The sequence below is a fragment of the Haemaphysalis longicornis genome, unplaced genomic scaffold (genome assembly GCF_048455015.1).
Source record: "Haemaphysalis longicornis isolate Haplotype H1 unplaced genomic scaffold, Haemaphysalis longicornis Haplotype H1 scaffold_1, whole genome shotgun sequence".
Taxonomy (NCBI): Eukaryota; Metazoa; Arthropoda; class Arachnida; order Ixodida; family Ixodidae; genus Haemaphysalis; species Haemaphysalis longicornis.
In genome coordinates this window covers 31,223,602-31,241,943 of record NW_027526203.1, presented here as the reverse complement: position 1 = coordinate 31,241,943, position 18,342 = coordinate 31,223,602, and the positions used below count along the sequence as shown (strand labels likewise).

At 45.3% G+C, this 18,342-nt stretch overlaps 1 protein-coding gene across 1 annotated transcript in view; it reads right to left on the bottom strand.

Annotated features, from left to right (window-relative positions):
• The window catches only part of LOC144175713 (pituitary homeobox 3-like), a 228,779-nt gene that overhangs the window by 163,099 nt on the left and 47,338 nt on the right, over positions 1-18,342 (bottom strand). The window contains exon 2 of the mRNA XM_077704751.1: positions 8,928-8,954. Coding sequence (XP_077560877.1) covers positions 8,928-8,954 — 27 coding nt within the window. The remainder of the gene's footprint in view (positions 1-8,927; positions 8,955-18,342) is intronic.

Here is an 18,342-nt window from a genome sequence, read left to right as displayed (position 1 = left end):
TTGACAGTCGGAATAGAATTGTAATTGCAATTGTGCAAGAACTTCTGCAACCTAGCTAACAAACAACAAATCGAGGTTAATCCCTCGTTGGAAGGAGTTGGCAAGGACACCGAACGCGGTGACTGCATTCACAAACACGCAACCCCGCGACACAGACTCTGCCCCAAGCCAGTCCCCATGAAGGAGTGGGCCATACGGCGTTGTCCCTCCTCCGCCCGGACGGGGATTACATTCCTCCTCAACTGGGTAACACCTCTCTGTTCCTACTGTGGAAATGGATCCCGCACTTCAAGAACGACAATAAGGCGACATTATACTAGTGGCAAGGCATCGGGGTATGGTGGCATAACCACGCGAATTTTGAAACTTAATGCAGAGGTAATTAGCCCATTCTTTGAAAAAATATTTAATAAGGCACTCTATGATGGTGTATACCCCGACATGCTTAAGATTGCAAAAATAACGCCTATATATAAAAATGGCGATGCCAACCTAATTGAAAACTATAGACCTATTTCTGTATTTTCTGCAATAAATACATTATTTGAAAAGCTGATAGCAAAGCCCATTCTTAAATTTTGAGTTAGATATAATGTTATAGCCTCCAGCAGCATGAATGCTGTCTAAACAAATCAACATCCACAGCTGTTATTAACGTTGCGAATATCATTAATATCGCACAGAACGAATGAAAAATAGCTGTAGGTATATTTTTAGATGTGCGAAAAGCTTTTGACACTGTAGATTATGATATACTTCTCAAGAAACTTCATTGTTATGGTTTCCGGGATTCTTCTCTAAATTTGATTCAGTTATTTGTCCCAACGCAAACAATGTGTTTGCATAAATGGTACTTGTTCAAATTTTCTAGCCGTAGCAGCTGGAGTGCCACAGGGTTCTGTCTTGGGACCTATTATATTTTCTCTTTATGTAAACGATTTGCCGAATTGCTTAGTAAAAGGCGAAGCCATGATGTACGCTGATGACAGGGTTATTTTATTCGTAGGAAATAGCATTGCGCAGCTAGAAATAGAAGCAAATAGTGACTTAATAAATATCGCGAAATGGTTTAATGAAAACAGGCTGACGCTAAATGACATTTAGCGTATATTTTGTTCTGGGCAAAATATACGCTAAAGAATATATATATATATATATATATATATATATATATATATATATATATATATATATATATATATATATATATATATATATATATATATATATATATATATATATATATATATATATATATAGATATATATATATATATATATATATATATATATATATATATATATATATATATATATATATATATATATAGAATATATATATAAAGAAACAAAGAATATATTTTGTTTTGGTTACATTTAGTAAATGTAACCAAAACAAAATATATTCTTTTTTCATCTTTAGGTGCAAAGTGCAATAATTCAATAAACCTGAAACTGGGAACTGATCAGATTCAAAAAGTTATCTCGGCATAGTCCTTGATGCGGCCATGGATTATAAATAGCATATCAGTGACCTGTCTAAAAAATCAAGTTTTGCTTGTTTCACGTTATACCAGGCACGACAGCATTTCTCCTTGCTAACAATAAAAACCATTTACTTCGCTGTCTTTCACTGTCACTTAATATACTGCATTGAAACTTGGGGCAGCACTTTTTTATCGTATCGTTACCCAGTTATAAAATTACAAAAACGAGCACTCCGCATTATAACCTTTTCAAAATGTACCGACCACACAGCTGCTTTATTCAGGTAGCTAGAAATAATGCTTTTTTTGGTCGCCCAAGATTACAAAATAGCCTGCGTCATTCATAATATTTTGTCAGGAAACGGCCCTTTGCCGTCAAATATTTTCATAAAATCAAGTCAAGTAACACGAAGTCACGCTAACATCAATTTTAGCATACCGCTTGTACACAACGTGTATGGCAGACGTACAATACAGTAACTTGTTACTAAAATATGGAACGCTATTTCTGTTGACGTTAAAGAAAGCCGCAATTTTTCTCGAGCAATGAAAAACACTATCAAAGGTAATAATTTCGAATCGCTAGCTTGACCTGCATATAACTAAGTGTACCACCTGTAAAACCTGTATCTTCTCTTTTTAAATTATTGGTCCTGGACAAAATATGGGCTACATTCAATTGCGAGACTAGATTTTCCGTTGCTTCTCTTTCACGTGAGCATATATATATATATATATATGTCTATGTATGAGTACCTGCACTTGTATGTATGCGGATGTGCTATGTTTAAGTACATTGATGTGTATGGGTGTGTTACGGTTCTGACGGCCGCTTTCTTTTGCTGTCCGTATTGAATTACTTCAAAGGCTAAGTTGCTACAATACGATGTAGCAACTTAGCATGCATGCGCCCGCCACTAGCAAGGTTGCTATGGGCCCAGATGATGTGTTGCAAATCAAAATGTATTCCCTTCTTGGTAAATAAAGTTGAATTGAATTGAAAAATATCATTCCTAATTCATCACAATCCCTCATGACGAGTCCCCCCGCTACTGACCAGCGAAATGACCGCCACTGCCTATTACGAGCGCTAGTGTGAAGACGGTCCTGATGACAGCCACGAACACAAGTCGTTATGCACGTCCGAACGGACAAATGTTTCCGGAAAACCGGACATACATCGTGGCCGACAGGGGATAGGGTAGAGCGTCCTATTGACGTTACTTTAGCCTGGAAGCGGAAATTCATTGGACACGATATCCACATGTGTGAGAACGCAGTGGAAACTGGTTCATGTTGATGATATTCTCATTATATTGTACTTTGTTATCGTTGTTAGTGCGTGCTGTAGAAGTAAAAACTACTGCACGGGCTGGGGCTACAATTTTACACGTATTTAATTCACCTTGGTTGTGAAGTTGGCATTTAAGTTCCAGTTGTCTTGTGGATTTCCGATTTCCTACAAAGTTACTGATTACCTGCTTGTCCTTGAGGCATTAAACCGCCGTCAGTACCATTAGTGAAAATCCCGACACGCGTCAGTTACGATACAAAAGGCACTTTGCCACCATTATCATAGTAGAACAGGCAAAATGTGTACGACGCAAATCCCGCTGAGTAAAATATTAATACTTCTCGCCGGTTGTCCTGGAACCATTCTTAAACGTGTACACGCGTCTTAGCGAAATAATAACGAACTGTACACGCAAACGCCAGGTAACGGCAGTATTTTTCCGGATGATCAGAATGCTAAAATAGGGGTCAATACACTAATCACTATTTCTAAGAGTAACTACCTTCAGCTGAATGTTGAGTAAGCCGACAGCAACGATAATAGATCAAACAAGGCGCGAAATGCTCTTCTAATCAAATTATTCTGCTGAGACCCCATATTTTTGGATTGCCGCTATGACAGCATACTCCGCAAATAAGAGGGTAATATGTACACCTTTGGCGATTATTTTTAATTTCTTACTACAAACTCAGCCCTTCACAATAGAAGGACGTAAGGTTTCACCAGACAGAGACTGCACTACTATATACCACTTAGTCGATAGGCGTAAAGCGCCAACACGGACGAAGGACAGAAAGTAGCGACAAGGTGCTGACCGTCAACACCAGTTTTTTGCCGAGGCACAAGAAATAAATCCGTGTAGCTACCGCACAAACATTTCTAAAACCGAAGCAAGGTCACACAAGCGTTGCCTCAAGCGAAGACTGTGATTTCGGTGAGGTAGTCAATTTCTTTCTGCGGTAGACAGATAAACGCGGCTCTGATGCGTTGGTCGCTCGACGTTTCTGACAAGTCAGCTTTGATTATCTCCCTGCAGTGAGCTGATTGTGATTCGTGCTAAGTACATGACAGCGATCGAAATGCGGGGCGCAGATGCAATCTCTGTATTGTCGTGAGCCCATAAGTGCGTACTCACAGCTCTGCGCACACACGCTGTATACTGGAGCTCGTTGAACGTATAATTTTTGAAGCGGCCACTCCGCCCGATAGCAGTATCCCTTACAGCCAAGTGACTGGAATGCAGCCAATAACTACCTCCATGCATGGCGCGAACCGAGTGCGCAGCTTTTTCGCTCAAGCACCACTGGCAGTCAAAGCAGCTTTATTTGTCGGAAAACTTTTTGGGTGATTTAAACAACCTTTAAAGGATGGAGGAAAACGACCTTGATATGAACGCGACGTCCTGATATATTTTCTAGGTTATGACGGGTGCCGTGAAAATGGTATACGGGCAGCAACAGTTTTTGGGTCAACGACCCGCTGCTGGATCCTCATTTTCCTGATTGAACCGATGGCTTCTCCGCTACAGCAGTGGTCTAAGCAGCAGAGAAGCCTGCGTATAGGAAAGGCGTAAAACTTACAGCGAAAACCTGCATTGCGTCAAAAGAGGCATTCTTGCCTCTTTTTATTAAGTTGGTGTGCAGTGACTGGAAACGCAACCACAGTTCCCTCGCTCTGAGTTCGTATACATCGGGCCCTGCGGTCGTTAGTGTAGCCCGCAGGTAAGTTAATATCCCGCGGCCTCTCGCAAAAATTTGTTTAAGTTCAGTTGAACAAAACACACATCTCGTGTGTAAATTTGCGTTGTTATTTCTACACTCGACTGCGACAAATAAGCGAGCAACCTTTTCCAGGTGCAGTGGCTCTTAAAGTTCCTTTGCGAGTCCTACTCTTCCCTACTGTAGTTTTTCCGCTGGACATACAGTTCAACCTGGATGTAACGCACCTGTATGTAACGAATTCCTGGCTTTGACGATTTTTTTCAATTCCCCACGTTTTTCCCCAGGTCGCAAAATCATGAAACCTATGTTTTTGCGACCTGAATGTAACGAAGGTGTTGCGATGGTTAACCTTGATATAACGAATTCCCTACGCTGATGCGCCATTGTTTTTTGCACATTTTCTGAAAAATCGGCTGAAAGAATGCAGTAATTAAGCGAATGTCGCCCGCAGCGCGAACTTCCGTGCGTTCCTACGTATGAGTGAGGTATCGGTTAGATGCTACAGGTCTGCTTGTCAGTGTGTATATAGTCGCTCGTTTCCACAGCTTTCTGTGGTGTCGGTTTGTCTCTGATCATTTCTGTTGCCAGAAAACGAAAAGTTTTGTCTTCCGAAGACAAAACGTAAATTTTACAAATTGAAATGAACCTAGATAAACAATTTTAAATGCTATCTCCGCCGGCGATAAAGAAGAACGTCGCCGCGTGGTACAGCTACCGAGCTAGCACCCTCTCACCAATTTTGAGTGCGGGAAAAAGCATCAATTTTTGGAAAACATGTCCTTTCAGCAAAAGTTTCGTCCTTGAAACGCGTCAAGGCACCGAAAAGTGTCAGAAGCAAAAGAGATAGTTAAGTTACGTTTGCGAATACGGGGCTATATGATCTTGCTTCTTTAGAGTGCCGTGTAATGACTAAGCTTGTGGGAAAGCAGCAAGCTGAAATCACGCAGTTCTTCACTGTGAAATAAATCCTTGAAGGGTGAGTTCACCGTCACTAAAGTCTAGCATTTTGGTTTTGTTTCTACTTCATTCCCGCGAGCCCCAACTCGAAACGTGCATGTAACGAAAAATTGCGAATTTTTATCGACGTCGTTATATCCAGGTTTACCTGTATTACATAACTTTGCAAAGTATCATTAAGCTGCGTACTATAAAAACGCCGACAGAGTTTTGAAACATTTATTTGGCACAGCTTTGCGGTCGGAAACGTGTTGACCAGAGCATCAAATACAATACTTGAGAAGCTCATGAGCTTCTCACGCATTGTATATGAATATTGTTTAAGTAAATATATGCTCCGCTTCTTCTAGGGCGCTTCGCCTGAAACGAAATATACCATGTCTGGCAGCTAGAAATATTATAAAATCACGTTTTCGCGCTGAAGGGTAACGCGTAACAAATCACACAGAACGTTTACGAAATAAATTGCTTCACCAGGGACTAAACAATTGCTCTTGTTTGACTGTGATGAATTTTCTTCAGGAAGGACACACTTTTTTAACGCAGATTCGGTTTTAGTGCTGTTTGGGCTGCAAAACGAACAGTAATTGTTAATTAGACGTTTTCTACTGCCACTTTTGATTGACCGGGCCGAATTCTGACTGACTTAGTTCGCCTCAGCTAGTTTCAGGGGTTTGCAGAGGCAGCGCCCAGAAGTATACGCAGCGCTCCCATTGGCGCCACTCCTCAAAACAACGTGCGTAGCTACAAGGTTTAATGAATAAATTCCTTATTTCCACTTATGTACAGGCGGGGGCTTAATATTGCAGACCACGCGAGCGCATGGCAAAAGCCACTGATGCGCACTCTGGAGGCCCGATGCCTGTTTTCGAGTCCGACGCGGCGCGCATGCGCGTCCTGTTTTATTCGCAGGCACGCTGATTTTCTCGCTCCTTGCAGCGGTGCTGAGATGTTCACTGAAGCACCGCAGAGCGACGCCTTTGTAGCATCCCTTTGGTCCCGACGGCACATTTGAGGCCTAATTTGACGATTGCGCCTGCTTTGCGCAATGCCTCCTCGCGTCCTCATAAGCACTTGCTCGGAATGTTTTGTTTGTTTGTTTTGCGCTTTATCAGTTAAAGACGACGATACTAGCGGCTTGCGAATGGCGTCACCGAATGAAGCGCGTAGGAAGCACAATCACAGGGTGCCGCGCTAGGGACAACGAAATGCCAACGATATGAATCGCGAACCTTCATTCATCTTGTTTATTTTGTACACTATTAGGCCACTGGACTTATCTATCAGCTCGCTTGCCGCTGCCGATAAGTAGGCTAGTTGCAAGTTCTATGAAATAAATTATTTCAGTGTTTTTAATGTCTACTTCCTTACTTAAAAATGATAGAAGCACGCACTATATCCATATAAATTGTCTGTTCGCTCTGCCTGTCGGTATTCATAAAAATGCCACCTTGGGTTCCCATTGAAGAACACCGTAATATTATTCGCTAGTTTTTAGAAGCCATTCCTGAAAAGGGCGTTTGCCGGCTTACCAATAGGCCAAGAGATGCCGTTAGCCAAGCTATTCATTCGTACAGGTATAAAGAAGACCGGCTTGCATCGATTGATTATGAGGTTTTAACGCCTGCACGCTATAGGAGATGAGGCGCGCCGTAGTGGAAAGCTCCCGATCAATTTTGACCACCTGGGGATGTTTAACATGTGCCGGGGAAATTGGAGATTAATGGGACAGACCTTTGCCCTGCAGTTGGCGTAGATAGGCTGGTGGTGATGATGATAAACGTGCGCTGAAATCTCGAACACACTCGAGCGTTTTCTTTCCGCCTCCTCAGAAAAGGGCCAGCTTGCAGATGCCCGGCGGAGCGGAAGGACAAGGTCAACAACGAAAGAGGACAAGCTGATTGTTTGGCAGTGGCTGAACACCCGTTTCTCAGAGACAAAAAAAAAAAGCTTTGGAAGGCCCTAAGTAACGATTAATATTACGGAGAAAAGTAGCGAACAAAGTTACGGCGTTCTCCGATGGGAACCCGAGGTGCCATTTTTACGAATGTCGGCGCGCAGAACGAACAGACAATTTACATGGGTATGTCTCGCTATCATTTTTAAGTAAGGAAGTAGACATTAAAAAAACGAGATAATTTCTATAAGTCGTTTCTATATTTCTATATTTCGATAAGCCGGCGCAAGCATTAGCACAATAGGCTCCAAATGTGCAATCGGAATGAAAGGAATGCTACAAAGACGTCGCTCTGCGGTGCTTCAGTGACCATCTCAGCACCGCTCCAGGAAGCAAGAAAATCAGCGTGCCTGCGAGTAAAACAGGACGCGCATGCGCGCGGCGCCGGTCTCGACAACATGCATCGGGGCTCCAGAGTGCGCATCGGTTGCTTTTGCCACGCGCTCGCATGGTCTGCAATATTAAGTCCCCGCCGGTATATCTCTACCCTTACGCAGCCTCTACCCCTCCAGAATACGCTTCCCTCCACTGACAAGAAACGTTGCCCGAACTACAGGAGTGCATTTATTCGCGGGCCGAAAATGAAACGCGTATCGCGTAGGGCACAATTGCGTGGTATACAGCGAACGCCGATGTTTTCATATGGACATGCTTGCAAACGTCAGTGGTGTGAGGTAGGCGCACACGAATTCACTAGTACTTCGCATACACGCAGTAGAAAAGCTTCATTTCGAGAAAAACCACCCGTACCAGATAATCTGCACACACCGCGATAACATACGCTTCGAAATCCTAGAGAAATCGCAACAGCTGCACGGAAGTGGGACTTGTGTAAAAACGCGGCGGTTTTACACAACTACTGTCATGGTGCAATAAAAATGAAACAGGAAATCATAGGGCGGAAGCTTCGGCGGAAACTGAGGCGCAGCTCCCTACAGAAGGGCCTGGTAGGAGCATATGAACGACGGGAGAACCACGTGAAAGGGGACCTGGTGACTACGTAATTAAGCCTGCGTTGCAGCTGTGAATATGCGGTGACGAGCGCACGATTTGGAGTAACCCAGGGCGCCGCCGTAAAGTCACATGGTTCTGCACTGCTTGCATGCGCCATTGGATGGGGCAATGTACGGCAAATCGATAGTAGGCTGGTGAACCCTCATCTGTGCAAGAGGTCCAAGGCGACACTAAGCGACACACGACGTGGGTCCAAGCACACGCGAAGTGGAGGATTTCATGTGAACGAGAAGGGGTTCCATAATATATCTCTGTTCGCCCCTACGGGGTCAGGCGTTCTCCCTTGTGTCGTTTTCGATGCACTTGTTATTCCACGTAGTTATAACGATGCGTTCTGATGCGGGGAAATTTCTTTAATGCGCACTCCAACAAGCACGAGGGCCGCTACTTTCAATACTTGCGGCAACAGGCTTTGCGCCTACTCAAACGCTTCTTACACTACACAAGCTGACTTGTCGCTAAAGAACGTAACCATAAATAGATAAATATGTAACTTACGTTTCGATGAGTAGAAGGACAAAGAGTCTGAAAAAAACGCAGGAAGAAATTCTGGGTTAAGTCCACTTTCGAAAGAAGCATTAGGGACATGAACATAAGGAGACTGGGTGTCTGCGTTATACACACACTCAAGCACACAAACAAAAAAACACTCCTCCATTCCGCCTCCGCCTTCCTCCCACACCCCCCAAAAGGTGAGGAGCGGGTGGCACGCCTCTGACCCCGGTCAATTGACTGATTGATTGTGGGGTTTAACGCGCCGACGCAACGCAGGCGATGAGGCGCGCCGTAGTGGAGTGCTCCGGATTAATTTTGACCACCTGGGGATCTTTATCGTGCGCCGAAATCTCGTACACACGGACGTTTTTGCTTTTCGCCTCCATCAGAAAAGCGGCCGCCGCGGCCGGGAATCGAACCCGCGACCTTGTGCTCAGCAGCGCAACGCCTTAGCCACTGAGCCACCGCGGCGGGTCTGACCCCGGTCAAGGGGATCGTGATTTGTCTCCTGATTCCCTCTCTGGAGTACAGAAAGAAGAAAAAGTGCGTGTGTTATCCCACCATACTGCCAAATACCGGCCAGTGCCTGTACAGGAAGCGGTATCGCATACATTTGAACCGTGATTTCATGAAACCCGATTGTACGAATTTCATCCCCCCTCGTTGCCTATAGGCTTAATGCATTCTCGATATTACCAAGTTACCGATTTAACGAATAATGCGCCAATCCCTTTCGCTTCTTGAAATCAAAGTTCAAATGTATTAGTCATCAGTCAACTGCTCCCTATTAGCTAGGAGCGGGTCATGGTGACGATGATGACGCATCGTAACACATGTACATACATACATCCCGATCCAGCCTCATAAATAGATTCCGCAATTTTTGTCAATGCTGGTAATGACGACAATTGCAGGTAGTGATTTACGTACTTTCATACATTTTTTTGTCCATAGCAAGGCATCCACCACGTTCTGTAAATAAAAAAAAACATTTTAGCGGGACTCCAAAGTGAGCTGCACGTATTCTGTAATTGTCTTACGAGATTAAAGTCTAGCACGAAATTCTTTTTATCGATCTACATCCATTTTTTTTTGCACAAGAAAACTGCGTTCAAACGTGCCGCCGCTTCTCTCACGCCATTATCCTCGCCGATTTGCTGAGGTCAGCTGCGGTGACAAAGTCGCCAGTTTTCGAATAAAATTAAACGGATAGCATGCACGCATAACGCGCATTGCGTGCGTGAACAAATTAAAAGTCCGTACTTGTTTTGGGTGTTCTGATGCATGTTTATTTCTCTCTGCACTGATGATGGTATAAAGTTATTATTATTGTTGTTATTATTAAAGCTATATGACTGGAATCCCTCCTTATGGCGCCAACTGTAATACTACACGGACGTCACTTATACATAACTGCTTTTTGTGGCTGACCGAGTGAAAGAAACAGGTTGTTTGAAGTGCTTATCACCCAGTTCGTCCTAGATGTTGCGGCATCAATGTGACGCGAAGACGACAACTTGTTAATCATGTGCACTTTGAGATGCTCATAAGATACAACAGCCTTCACGAGGATGGAGTCTTGAAAAATAATGTACACGAGGTAACTGGCCACGTGAAACTCGTCGTTTTAGATTCGCATTTTGGACGTTACCCCATGTATATTTATTTTAATGATCTCATTTAAGGGAGAAATAGCTTTGCGTCAGCTATACGGCTATGGTTACTCGTAGCACTCCTTTACAGTTTTCCCTGCCCCCGTTGGCACTCGAAATGTTCACCCGCTGTGCTCGCAACGCACTGCGGTTTTTGGTCCCCGCCTTCCCATCTATCCGTGCCTTCGTGAGGTTTCGAAAGCTTGCCTACATTCCGCGCTACATGTGATGGCTGGATGGAGATGCTAGGGCACATTATTAAGCTTAATGAATTAACCAGTAAAAAGGAAGATGAAATCTCCGTTTCCTCTTTCACCGTGTGTGAAGGTACTCGAGACCTGAAAAAGAAACGTCTTCTCTCTTTTTAGCTGAGCGTGTCGGGCTGAAAAGGCAGCACAGTTGTTTTCAATCCCCGTGTATTGATGTTATCGGTGGCCAACGCTCCCATTCGGCCACAGTATAGCCACCGCTGAGCTCAAGGTTAATGACATCACACATGCAGCCTCTTTAATTAGGTTTTTCTTCTTGAGATCTGAAGGCCAAAAGCTCCAGAAGGTCTGATGGATGTTTCAATAGGTTCTCCACCGAGCCCTCGCAAGAACACGTACACGGCATCTAATGCTTGATGATAGTGAATTTTTCAGAAATCTCTGTTTGCTTTTTTATTGTTCTAGTATTGTGTAGGTCCGTGTTTTCTGTACCTCCCCTATCCGTTTCTATGGTATTTGTGGGTGTGTTTTTTTCCTTATTTACGTGTGTACTACTACTGTAATGCCAACAAATCTTGCGCCCTCGCCACTATTGCAGCCTTTCCTTAAGATGAGGAGTCGGGGAGGCGGCAGTGATTCTTGGGTTAGGCTGCTTCACTGAATAAGAAAGACTTTAAATCATGGCTAAGAAAATCTATGCCGACTCGGCCCTGATCCCACGTATCGTGCATAAATGGACAGCACCCGCTAGTTCCATTCCGCAACGTTGCCGCTACTGCAACACCCGTTGCACGCCGAACTTGTTCCATTTACTTTGGAAATGCTCTTATTTCAGCGACGGTCATGCGAGACTCCTAAGCGATGGCCCCCCACTCGCGTCAGAGGCAGAACACCTGCAGCAAGTAAGAACAGAGCCTTCATTTCTTGGACAGATCACCGCATACGCCTTAGCCAACGGTCTATACAAACTTGTGTAATCATGGTCTGAACCAACTTCGCTCATCCTTGCTGAAGCTACTCTACGACAAAACATGTGAAACCTGCCAGTGCTGAGTGAACTTGAACATGAACAAAGACCATTTTATGTGAAGTTGGATGTCTGAGGTTTTTCACCTACCCCAGCACCATTCGCCCCCCAGGGTGCTTGTGCCCCCTTTCTATTCATAAAATTTTTAGTACTAGTACTCGTTAGCTCATTTATTTGGGTTTTCAGAATTAAACGTTTAACTTTGCTTTACTGTGAATTCCATGAGCAAAATAAACGCGAAACCCAATTATGAAGCATGAGCAGCGCCGCCAGGGTGGTTTCTCGAAACCACGGCGCGCAATTTTTTCGGGTTACAATCCCAGTTTCAGTAAGGGTGTAATCTAAAGCGAAATATGGGTCGGAATGTAAACAAAAGCCAAGCAGCTGTAGACATTAAATGGCACAGGCGAGATGGCATATGCCTTCACCCTTGTTTAAAAAAGAAGCATTAGTCATCACCATCATCATCTCATCATTACGCATCTGTCCACGGAGATACTTTCCGTTAACGAAGGTTTTCTGCCCCCCCCCTCCCCCCCGCGCTGTGCCGTTCGTCTGCCGTTAGACTTTTTTTAGAGTATCTGAGCACTCACTTTGTCCCAACACACGCACGCCCCTAGCGGAAAGAAAACGTGAAGGCTGCTGGGGACGACATATTGCGCAGTGCGTGTAGGGAAGCGTGTGTTGAAATCTAGTTTCACCGTTTTCTAATGTGCTTCCTTATGAATAGCGCCAAAGGAGTGATGTTACGCAAAGTGATTTACAAAAGCTCCTGATCATACCGGTAACCCCTTTGTTGTTTTCTTTTGCGTGCCCTCAATGCGTACATCTCAGAAACGTGAGACGTTTGCACCGCTCAAGGGAGATTGTTCAGCAATATCATGCGGCAAAGGAGCGGAGCAGAGGACAGGCCAAATCCTGCTCAACTGCTCAAAACAGCATACGTTAGTGTGTATTCATGCTCAAACGATGTGCAGAAATCATGAAAGACTGTTGAAGACGGAGCACCCGGCTCCCAGCAATTATAGGAGAACTTCGTTGCACGCCCAACAGATGCTACCACCAAAAAATTCTGAAAATTGTCTACTATAATGAGCAAGTATTCTTTCCCGCGGATAGACACGAAGCCCCTCCAAATTCGCGTTCACTATTGTACACATATGCAATGCTGGAAAGACATTTTATCACCAGGCAGTTAACCCTTTCAGGGTCACGGCAATCACATATCATAAAGGCAATCATGAAATTATGAAGGCCAGGTGTATACTGTACACTGAGTCACTTTTAAGACAGCTTCCCCACTATACATATAAGCATTGCTGCCAAATGGTAGCCCTTATTAGGTGCGGAACACTTTAGGACCTCACATAGTCCGTCCGCGTCCATGCGCATAGCATTAAAAATCGCAAAAAATCGCACACGCACCGGCAGGATACGAGCCTCTGTCTGCTTGACAAGGCAGAGTTAGTGTCAGTCGTCTTACCCACTGGGCTACTACCGTGAGTCAGTACCTGAGAGTCAAACGGCTCCGTAGCCTGCAACGGTTCGGAGTACATTAGGACATCCCAATGCCCGTCCGCGTCCATCTGTGCGCACCCCACCATCAAGCGATTTAGGGAAAAATCAAGGTGCAACTCACGGCCCAAATCGAATGACGGTCGGGGCGCAAATCGGATGTCACTCGGGGCGCAACTTGGATGTTATTTCGAGTCACCGTGCTCCGCATCCTCGCCATCATCCGCGGAGTGGAGATGCTGCCGTTTTTCTTTCTTTTTGAAACTCGGTTCCCTTATCTATTCAGGAGGTCCCAATCACGCACGTTTACACAAGTAAAACGATTACATGGGGTAATTTGACAAATCATGCATTTATGTTGCACATAAAAGAGGTCACGCGTTTTTTAGTGGCGCCGTTGATTTTTCTGCGGTATTCGCCAAAGAATGCTTACGCCACTAAAAGTAGTCTGGTGTAGTCGCTGACGTGCGCAGCTCCAGTTCAGCAATAACACTGAGCCAACACAACGGTATACCGCCCACAGCCTTACGAACGGCGCGGGAAACGAAATGAACGTGCACTCTCTTGGCAAACGATAACTCCGTTCTCAATCATCGCCTCAACAAAATGCTGGAGGTTGGGAATTGAGACGGGTGGCTTTAGACCCTTTCAACGCTATCGATGGATCTCCTGCCTTAAAGGCGACTCATACAGCAGCCCGATCCCAAGCAGCGCTGTCGACCGGTCTGCACACCCTTGGCAACCTATATTCGAAGCTTCTCGGTATCTTGGGGCGAGAAAGGGGTTGCCTACTGCGTTACTTTCAGGACACCTGCACCGAGGCCCGTTGCGTTCGCTTCTGGAAACTCGTAAAGATATACCACGTGCATGGCGCCAAATAAGGCAGGAAAAAAAATCGGTCACCATCCCGCCCTGCGAAAGTGGATGTCCAGCAAAGCGGTTGTAAACCACTACCAATGATGATGGAGGACAGCACGAAATGTTTCTCGCTGTCTCGGCGGGCTTGTCGGTTGCGCTCGGCCAGTGTCGCTAGATAAGGGTACAGAGTACCGGCACTTTTTTATCCCATTGTTTCGTGCCGCTGCCATGATTATTGGTCAGTTCGCATTACGTGACATTTCTTTACTCTGCGACGGTTCATGGGTGCCGCCATTTTGCTGTTTATGCGTTCTAGTCGTTCATTTCTGGTAGGCTTATCTTGTCCACCCTGCTGTGCGGCTGCGCGCGACTGACGTCGTTCCTAATGCGAATCAAAGGTAACGCGTGTAACAGCATTTCAGCGTAGGAAATGTGCCCAAAAATGCCGTTCTGCTGCATCTACGGTAGTGTTGTTAACAAACGACCCGGTCGAACTTAACGGCGATACCATAGATGCGGCAATCTCGCAACACTGAAACGACAAAATGGCCGCCGTTAGGGACTTGTGTGCCTCAGCGACGGTACTCGAATGCCTTATTGACACTACACTCGGCTTCTCTGGCGGCAAATGCTGGCTCCTGCTGAGCCTGACGGACGCGATCGGCGTCTTATGCAAGAACTGCTCTATTATTGACACTAGTCCTTTTTAGCCTTCAAACATAACCTGCAAACAGAACGTTTACCAGGAAGACATACTGGGGGGGGGGGGGGGGGGTATCATCCACAGAGCGTTCCGATGCTTGTTTTGTGGTTTTCTTAAACGAATTATGCGCTCTATGCTGCATGCCTGATTAGTCTGACGCATGGGCTCGGCGTCTTAGGTCTTGGCGTTTTTGCCCACGGAGGTCATTTTTGCCCATGGCGATGAAACCTATGGGGCCTAGACGTATACAGCTTCGCTGCAGAAAATTGTTCCGTCCCTTTGTAAACGCTGCCCCTTCGTGAGCATTGGCCCATTTGTAGGCATTGAGTGGATGCGGGAAAGCACCAATAAGAATTGCAGAGGCCAGATTACTTGCCTTCGGCGGCGCGTGCACCGTAATAACGGCTATAAAACGAGATAAACCGCGAGAAAAAGAGATGCGAGTGGGCAAGCTCAGCGGCGCACGCGTAGTCAGCTGTTATTTGAAGCTTTCTCTTCCTCTTGTGCCATCTACCGCCTCACCCCCTAAGGAAATAGCAAAGAAGGAAGGCAGCAGCCAGATAAAAATTTCCCGTGCTGACGAAGAAAAACAACCGTGCGAGCCCATACACTGGCGTCAGACGCATGTTAAGACGCCTCCAGGTGTTCCCAGTCGCGACTATTCGTCCTGTGTACGTTCTATTCTGCGTCGCCGTCTTTCTTCGCTCCTTTTTTTTTTTTTTTTTTTCCACAATGTATCCCCAGGTCGCGTAAATTAACCTGTGGCCGGCCCGGCACAACTCGCTTCATAAATTAAAATCCGTGGGTGTTGCTTCGGAGCGCAAAGCCCCAATTTGTCTGCAACCTTCCCCGCCTCACAATGAATACACAACGGGCGACCGAATCAAGCAAGGCCGACCACTCCGTGCCCGCTACTGGTCGCATGCGGCGCGTTCCTGCTGTACTGTGCAGAGCGGCGGGTCAGACCGCGCGTGCGCGGCCCCGATCGATGGAGCCGCTGAGTCGCGCTCGCCGACGTCTCCTCAGAGCCCCGGGCGCAGACACTGGGTTCCTCGGAAGCCACCGCCTCCTCCCCCCTCCGGGCAGCAGCTGCGCCTTCTCGGATCGAGCGGATGCGGGCAGCCCCGCCCCCGCCGAGACGGTCATCCACGTAGCCCGTCTGTGCCCTTCTTCCCTCGGCCTGCTTATCGCTCGAGCCATCATTTAGGCCAAGCTCCGACGTCGCCCCTTTTCTCTCCCCGTTTGGATGATTTCGAGGTCTGCGGCGAGCGGCCGATGGCAAGTGATCCGCGTGAATCATTTGTATACGTCTATATATACACAGCGGCGCTCCGTCTGCCTGCGCCATCGACCGAGCCATGATGCGCTTGTGCGGATGCCTCTATGTAGATGTTGTTGTCAATGGAAACACAAACGGTATAGGCACCCATTGCTTTGGCCGCTCAGCTGCGCTGCCATTCCGTCCAGTGGGGGCCGGGAAGAAACGCACGGGAGTGGCAAAGCTGAGACAATGGCGTCGGCGGTTTGTCAAGACTCTACTGGCGTGCATGTACACTCCTTCGGAGAGTATACGGGTCAACGCGCCGGGAAGGGGCGCATAGGTGTGTGCTGAAAGGGGCATTCCACCTCCTCTGGCCTATCCTGGGTCAAACTTCGTGCTTGCCAGTCGTGTGAGCGTCGCGCCGACCGAATATTCAGTGCGTACATTTCTTCGGCTTGTTTTCTTTTTCTTGTTTTTTTTTTTTTTTTTTTGTGCGTTTGAGTGAACAAAAGGCCTGAATGACGCCTGGAGGCGCTACTTCCCACGCGCGAGTCAAGCGTGCTCCTTCGTACTCACTGCAGCGGGCGCAGTTCCAAAGCTTCAACTTAACACGTGGTCGCACCAGGAAGGAGGGGGGAACAAAAAGATAGCAAACGTTCGCTTTCAAACGGTTTCGCAGTATTGATGCACAACTATTGATAACTCTCAATACGGTCAATAGTCGTCTCGAGATCTATCAAAATACCTCTGCATACTGTTATAAATAGTATGCCGCCAATAGGCTATCAATAGTGCACTGCAATGAGACTCCCGGAGTAATCTCCTTGATAGTTAAATTATTTATTTATTTATTTATTTATTTTTTTATTTTTTATTTATTTATTTATTTATTTATTTATTTATTTATTTATTTATTTATTTATTTATTTATTTATTTATTTATTTATTTATTTATTTATTTATTTATTTATTTATGTACAGAATACTGCAGGCCCATTTAAGCGCCCCAGCAGAAGGGGCAAGAATATAACACTGCACACAACTGTAAATCAGCAAGAACAATAAAAAGATACAAAAAGATACATCATGGGTCATGGTTCAATACGATCAAGTGCTTCTACAGAGCCGGTTAACGACTGAGGTAGGAAGTTCCAGTCGTTTATGGTTCGAGGAAAGTACGAGTATTTGAAAATGTTTGTTCTGGCGAAATACGGTGTTAATGAATGAGTCTGCCGATGCCGGGTTTGTCTTGTCGTAAGCGGTTTTAGATACAAATCACGTTTTACTGACAGCTTGTTGTTATTCAAAAGAAAAAGAAATTTGATCCTGTGAATTCTACGACGTTTTTCAAGTGTGGGTATACTGTTTTCTTTCATAAGGTTTGTGGGGGAATCAGTTTTTCGGTACTTGGAGTAAATAAAACGGACCGCTTTGCGTTGGATTAGTTCAAGATCCTCGATATTTCTTTTTGTGTATGGGTCCCAGACGATTGATGCATATTCGAACGAGGGTCGTATAACAGTCAAGTAAGTTAGTCTTTTAACAGTAGAAGGAGCATGCTTCAGTTTGTGTCTCAAAAACCAAGTTTACGGAAAGAGAGCGCGCAAACATTAGAGATGTGCTTATTCCAGCTCAGGCTGTTGGTTAGAGTGACACCAAGGTACTTATACTCAACAACCTCAGCTAGTGTCTGGGTACCAGATTGATATGTAAATGGTAAAATAGTTTTTTTGTTGCTTACTCCCATAAAGACGGTTTTGTCTGTGTTTAACCTCATCTTCCATTGCTCGCACCATGCAAAGATATTATGGAGGTTAGTGTTTAGCAAGACCTGGTCGTCGTGGGAAGTGATTTCATTAAACAGCACACAATCATCAGCAAACAGTCTGATCTGAACCGGCGCGGAAACAGTATGAACAATGTCATTAATATAAATTAAAAATATCAAGGGCCCAAGAACACTCCCTTGGGGAACCCCAGAAGTTACAGGGAGCGGGTCAGAGCAATTACCGGCAATGCTTACAAACTGAACGTGGTCAGACAAGTAGGAAGAAATCCAGGAAATTATAAATTCAGGAAGGCCAATCGATTCCAGTTTTTGAATAAGCTAATCATGAGGAACAAGATCAAATGTCTTTGTGAAATCCAAAAAGATGACATCAACTTGACAACTATTGACCTGACAACTATTGA